Genomic DNA, 7,338 nt, shown 5'->3' on the forward strand with positions numbered 1-7,338 from the left:
TATAGCTCGGAATTATTATTATAATATATCATTTGAAAGATAATTTCAAGATCTATCCAACCACTACAAGATATTATATCAAAGAGGGCAATTTAAATCGCCCTCTTAGGTTCAAATTTCGCCCTATTAGGCAAAGAGGGCGATTTTGAAATCGCCCCCAGGTCGCCCTATTAGCTTCGTCCTATTAGCTTCGAACGGCATACATTTGTTAAATATCAAAGAAGGCAAAAAATTTCGCCCTCTTAGATCAATATCAAATAGGGCAAAAATTTCGCCCTCTTTGATCAATATCAAATAGGGCAAAAATTTCGCCCTCTTTGATCAATATCAAATAGGGCAAAATTTTCGCCCTCTTTGATTGAATCAACCAAGACGATAAATATTGCCCTCCTTGCTCAAAATTCGCCCTGTTTGATCAAATTTTAAAGGGCAAAAACAAAGTCGCCCTCTTTGTTCAATTTTTAGTTTTTAAAAAAAATAATTCTAAAAGGGACTACATTTAGAAAAAAAAAAAGGTGTTAATATGCATAAATTCTAATTTTGTCATTATATATACAAAAGTATTAACCAAATTATCCTAAATAGCAAATATTTAATAATGTTTTTTCTAGGACATTATCAAGCAATCTTCTCATCCTTGCACCTTCTAGCATCCCTTTTTTCCGTATGATCATTTTTCCAAGGAATGCAGCCAGCCTTCCGTGTCCTCCATTTCCAAAACAAAATCCAATCTACCTTACCTGAATAATATAGGAAAAATAAACCAGTTAAACATCACAAATTACTTCAACATATTACATAGCTATAATTAAATAGCAAAAGAGCAACACTAATCAAATCTGCTGAACAAATTCAATCATACCCAAAACAACATTCCAGAGCAATTAATCAAGATAAACCAAATCAACAGATGATTAATTAAAGATAAAGCAGCAAATTTGATAGAATAATCACATAAGATTAAAAAAACTACTGTATTAATGATACCAGACAAGTAGTTCCAAGACAGAGCATCGGCAAATCCATATGCTCAAAGTTATGGTTGGGGAGTCATTGTACAAGGTGCAATCATGTGGAAAAAGAAGAGTGAAACTGCAACATTATGAAGAGCATTCGGATGAAGCCATCATCAATTTGGAGAAATATGTATTACAGGATATACTGATTATCATAACACAAGGAACAAGCTGAGAGAGGGGTTTATTCAACAGATATCCAAAAGTCCAGAGTATTATTGACAAATAATTACCATGTATATCAGATATCCAAAACTCCGCCAGTGGGTTTCCCGCTGCCAGTCCCAAGCCTGGATAAAGGAGGAGGGTTACGGTAGGCCAGTGACAGCCAGTATAAAACTTCGTCACATCCCATGACATGAGCCAAACAGATATTTTCGTGGGGGCGTTCCCTACTCAGCGACGCGCTGCACTTCCTAGACCCGGGTGTAGTGATAAGTATGCAAGGGTTGCTAGGTCGTCGCCCAGAAGCGACGCGCCACATTGCCCGAGTGTGGTGTCAAATGAGCAAGGGCGTGCCATTGGGGCGTTCCCTACTGAGCGACGCGCTGCACTTCCCAGACCCGGGTGCAGTGATAAGTATGTAAGGGTTGCTAGGTCGTCGCCCAGAAGCGACGCGCCATATTGCCCAATTGTGGTGTCAAATAATCAAGGGCTTGGAGTTGGGATCAGGAGGGAGCGTGGGAGAAAAGAATTTAGTTTGCGGATTGGTTCTTGGAATGTGGGGTCTCTTACGGGAAAATCAGCAGAATTGGTAGAAGTAATGAAAAGACGACGCGTGAACATCATGTGCCTCCAAGAGACAAGATGGACAGGAGAAGGAGCTCGAGGCTTGGTTTTGGGGTATAAGGTATGGTATGTTGGGCAAGAAACGAGCCACAGAACAAGGAATGGTGGAGCTAGGAACGGAGTTGGTGTGGTTCTCGATGAGAGGTTGGCAAAAGAGGTGATCGAGGTCTATCGGAAGAACGATAGGTTGATAAGGCTGAAGTTGCTATGTGGCAAGGAGATTGTGAATGTTATCAGTGCTTATGCTCCCCAAGTGGGTTTAGATGCAGAAGAGAAACGACAATTTTGGGAGGACCTAGACGAGGTGGTGCAGGGTGTCCACCACTCAGAGAAGTTATATATTGGAGGGGATCTAAATGGGCACGTTGGGGCGAGCCGAGATGGCTATGAGAGTGTCCATGGAGGCTTTGGGTATGGGCAGAGGGACGCCGGTGGTGAAGCTATTATGGATTTTGCCCAATCATATGATTTAATTTTGGCTAATACTTGGTTTAAGAAGAGGGATTCACACTTGATAACTTTTCGGAATGGAGCAAATGCAACTCAAATAGACTTCCTGCTCACAAGGAGCATAGATAGACAAAGTTGCATAAACTGTAAGGTTATCCCAGGGGAGAGTGTGGTCACCCAACACCGGCTATTGGTAATGACTATTCGTCTGAAAGAGAAGGCGAAGAAAAAAGTTAGACAAGAAGAACCAAGGATAAGATGGTGGACCCTAAGGGATGCAAAAGCTAAGGTTTTTACAGAAAAGGTAATTGAAGAAGCGGATTGGGATGGAGAGGTGGATCCGGACATGACTTGGTTACGAATGAAGAACTGTTTCCTAAGAGTGGCCAAAGAGGTCTTAGGGGAAGTAAGGGGAAGAACTTCGGTACAGAGAGATACTTCGTGGTGGAATGAAGAGGTGAAAGCAGTAATTAAGCAAAAAAGGGAATGCTATCAAGCCTTAGGAAAATGTAGGAGTGATGAAACCTTTGCAGCGTATAAGGAGGCTAAGAGTAAGGCAAAGGCAGCTGTTCGCCAAGCAAAAGAAAAGGCATATCAGGAGGTTTATGAAAAGCTTGATTCCAAGGAGGGAGAAAGGATCATTTATAAGATGGCAAAGAGAAGACAAGAGGCAAGGAAGGATATTGGCATGGTGAAGTGTGTCAAAGATAAGAACCAAATGGTCCTAGTGCAAGAGGAGGGCATCAAGGACAGGTGGAAGGGGTACTTCGATGAATTATTTAATGGAAGTAATGGAGTTGTGATAGGAGATACCTCTATGAGTGATGAAGAAATCAACATGGAGTATGTGCGAAGGATTAGGAGAGTAGAGGTGGAGATTGCACTGAGGAAGATGAAACTTAAGAAGGCGGTTGGCCCTGATGGGGTACCGATAGAGGTGTGGAGGTGTTTGGGTAAGATTGGTATTGATTGGTTAACAAACCTTTTCAACAAGATATGGACGGCTACAAGGATCCCACAAGATTGGAGGAAGAGCACCTTGGTCCCGGTTTATAAAAACAAAGGAGACGCTCAAGATTGTTCTAACTATCGAGGAATTAAGCTTATGAGCCATACTATGAAGTTGTGGGAAAGGGTGATTGAACAAAGGTTGAGGGCATGCACAAGCATTTCAGATAACCAATTTGGTTTTATGCCTGGGAGATCTACTATGGAGGCAATCCATTTGATAAGACAAATGATGGAGTTTTATAGGGTAAAGAAGAAAGATCTTCATATGGTCTTTATTGATTTAGAGAAGGCATATGACAAGGTGCCAAGAGAGATACTTTGGTGGGCAATGTTGAAGAAAGGTATCCCACGAAGGTATGTAGACCTAGTTAAGGATATGTATCGGGATGTGTCAACAAATGTGAGGACATGCGGAGGGTTGACAAAAGATTTCCCTATTACAATCGGATTGCATCAAGGGTCTGCATTAAGCCCTTTTCTTTTTGCAACGGTTCTAGATGAATTAACTAGACCAATTCAAGATGAGGTTCCATGGTGTATGCTGTTCGCAGATGATATCGTTTTGGTGGATGAGACTAAGGATGGGGTTAATGTCAAGTTGGAGCAATGGAGGCAAAGGTTGGAATCTAGAGGGTTTAAGCTAAGTCGGAGTAAGACTGAATATTTGGTATGTCGTTTTGGCACTCAGAGGGGGACAAGCAATGAAGTGGTGAGTTTGGATGGAAAGGATTTGACCATGAGTGAATGTTTTAAGTACCTAGGGTCGATCATCCAGAAGAATGGTGACATTGATCAAGACGTGACCCACAGGATTAAGTCAGGGTGGCTTAAATGGAGAGCGGCCACGGGAGTGTTATGCGACCGCAGCATTCCCTTAAAGTTGAAGGGAAAATTCTACAGGACTGCCATAAGACCAGTGTTGCTCTATGGTACAGAATGTTGGGCTTCTAAGAAAGAGCATATTAAAAAGATGGAGGTTACGGAAATGCGCATGTTAAGGTGGATGTGTGGAAACACTTTAAGAGATAGAATCAGAAATGAGGTTATTCGCAAGAAAGTAGGTGTGGCGGGCATTGTAGATAAATTAAGGGAAAATCGTCTGCGTTGGTTTGGACATGTAAGACGGAGACCCGAGGGTGCACCGGTGCGAAGAGTGGAAGAGTGGGACCATGGAGGGATTAAACGAGGAAGAGGGAGACCAAAGATGACTTGGTTGGAAGGAGTGAGGAAGGATATGAAGTGCATGGATTTACGTGAGGATGAAGTTTTGGATCGTAAGGGATGGAGGAGAAAGATTTATGTTGATGACTACACGGAATAATCAAATTTGGTTCATGTTAGCCGACCCCACTTTTGGGATTAAGGCTTTGATTGATTGATTGATTGATATATCAGATGAAAAAAGAAATTAACAAGGGTATGAATTACATTAAGTCATCCCACTCCTGTGACTGGCTGTACATCAACTTAAAATTCAATTCGCTAATGACAATAGAAACACCTTAAACATACCACAAACCATACAGTTAATGGCTGCCCAAAAATATCAAAGTAGAAAAAGATACTTCGTATAAAATATTACCTCTATTAAGCGTCAAGGCCAATCTTCTCCATGACTAACCGAAGCTTTTGTTCTAGGTCTTCTTGTTTCTTCTTAGACGCTTCCAATTCAGCTCGCATCATATTATTTTCATTTTGTAGTTTTTCAACACTTTGTTCCAGCTCAGCTCTTCCTATCTTTCCATCTTTAGACGACACCGGGTGCCCTTTTCCTAAACCTCGGGCATAACCTGAACGATGTCCAAGAACCTTCACATAAGCTTCTTCAAGAGTAAGATTATCAACCCCCTTTTCACCAATTTCCTTCTCATGCAACTCCTTTAATTCCTTGAACTTCTCCTCGGCCTCATCGTCAAACTTCCCATTTTTATGCCTTACAAGATAAAACAAAGTCAGAATTTTAGTATAAAGAAAAATAAAGTGTTCGTGCATTAGACAAATATTCAATATACCTCTTTGACTTCTCCCATAACTTTAAATACATGGGATCATCTTTAGCTTGGGATGAGGTGACGTTTGAACTAGAACCATTAATTTCGGTGACCTCATTCTCATTTTCACAAGCTTGTGCCTCAAGTTCCTATCAAATCATATACATACACTTATTAATTTCAGTTTTCTGTAAAGTTAACAGGGTAATGGTGTAAGATACCAGGTATGATGCTATAGTTGTCCATGTTAATAAAAGAAAAAAGTGTGAAAGTCCTCCCAAAAGCCAAGGCAATAACATTCTTTATATATATAAGTTAGACATCTGGATCTTACTAGCTAAATAATGGAACCAATAGATTTGTATATTATAAGTTCATAAGTAGACAAAATGTCTCAAACATATAGATATAATTATATGAATAGATATGATTCTAGGAAACACTTCTAGTACCTAGAGATTTCACCCAAATGGAAATTATATGTATGGTATGGAGACTCGTGTACAGAGACTCATGTATAGAGGACTAGACCACTAGTAATCAGAACAAATATCACATATTCAAGGACAGCTCAATTATATATATAGAGGAGTGAATTTCAACCACTTGATCCAAATTCTTCTTGATATTAATGCTGATATTAGGACTAGACATGAAAAAAAATCACCCCATGCACATACAGCTTTGTCACGCCCAACAATCAGAACAAAGAGTTTACCCAATCAAGCAATTAGAATATTCTCAAAGCTAATATTCACTAATAAGCTTTTCAAACACCTGAACAAAATATTCACTAATGTTTAATACAACAATCAATAACATCCAAAACAAACCGAAAAATAAGTAGCAAAACTAACAATTAGAAACAGAACGTAATATGGATAAATTGCAATCAAACATATAGCTTCACTAGTTTAAGAGCAACAAATAGAAGAAAATGTCTCAAACATATAGATATAATTATATGAATAGATATGATAATATACTACTTAATTAGTAATCATCTATCACATAAACTGCATTTATTCTTAACTAGCTTCATAGTAATCATCAACAAATTGGCAAAAGATTGCAGAAACAATAACAATAACAACAACCTGCCACCGCAACACACCCGCAACTCCAGTCAGCCCTGCTACCTCACTGTTTGGTGAATATTACCTCACTGGCTCACTACTAGCTAGTATAATACTATCAGATAGAGTTATCAATTATCACATGCGCATATTTTCAGATAGAGTTATCAATTATCACAATTCATAGTAATCAAAACAAATTACAATTATCCCAATTCACAGTAATCAATAGCTCATACGATCAATTAAGCAATTAAATCGATAAACCACTGATAAAATACGAATAATTCTGATTTGCTTCTCCATAATCTATCTGACATTACTAGCATAAATAACAACTCCCAAAAACTTGCAGAATCGACAAATTGACAAAAAAAATTGACAAATGTAGAGCAATACTAACATGCAGCAACAAATTGACAAAAAAAAATCAACAAATTAAGAGCAAGGATTTCGAGAACAACAAATTCGTACAAATCAAAAGCTTAATCACATAGTTTTGAGCCAAAATTTACCAAAATTTTGCGACACAATTAGAGCGACTTCGAGCAATGATTTGGAGCGAAATCTGACTTGCAATCTGACCGACACAATCTGATTTGGAGCAATGAATCTGAACCTTAAGAGCAAGGATTAGGAGTGAAGAATTAGAGCGAAGAATTAGGTAGAAAAAATAGAGCAAAGAATCATAGATTAGCGATTTGCGATTTAGGGTTCATGCATATTTTGGGGAAAAACGTTCAGAGAGAAAAACCTATGTTTTAATGTCTTATGTCCTTTTGTTTTAACAGAGAAAAACCTTTGTTTTATTTTGGTAAAATGTTTATTGACCAACGAGGGCAAAAAAGAAATTCGCCCTTTTTGCTATTGACCAACGAGGGCGAAAATGGAATTCGCCCTTTTTGTTTGAAATACAAAGACGAAAGTAACATTCGCCCTGTTTGTTTCTTTTTTGTTTTGTAAAATAGCCAAAACGTTTACTTTGTTGATTTATTTTATTGAACA

General features: G+C 38.8%; 1 protein-coding gene across 2 annotated transcripts; it reads right to left on the minus strand.

The window, feature by feature from the left end:
* Positions 1 to 459: 459 nt before the first annotated feature.
* Positions 460 to 7,098, minus strand: LOC145595306 (uncharacterized). Of its 2 annotated transcripts, XM_081651697.1 has the most exons (4): positions 6,849 to 7,098; positions 5,279 to 5,406; positions 4,849 to 5,199; positions 460 to 740 (listed from the first exon to the last, which is right to left on the minus strand). In XM_081651697.1, exons 2-3 carry the CDS (start codon positions 5,308 to 5,310, stop codon positions 4,854 to 4,856), a joined length of 378 nt encoding a protein of 125 aa, XP_081507823.1. In that variant the 5' UTR covers positions 5,311 to 5,406; positions 6,849 to 7,098; the 3' UTR covers positions 460 to 740; positions 4,849 to 4,853. The 2 variants fall into 2 exon arrangements, 1 of the variants encoding a protein (XP_081507823.1); XR_014102931.1 differs by lacking the exon at positions 5,279 to 5,406 and having other exon boundaries at positions 462 to 740.
* Positions 7,099 to 7,338: the final 240 nt, after the last annotated feature.

The sequence above is a fragment of the Chenopodium album genome, chromosome 19, assembly GCF_948465745.1.
Source record: "Chenopodium album chromosome 19, dcCheAlbu1.1, whole genome shotgun sequence".
NCBI classification, from domain to species: Eukaryota; Viridiplantae; Streptophyta; class Magnoliopsida; order Caryophyllales; family Amaranthaceae; genus Chenopodium; species Chenopodium album.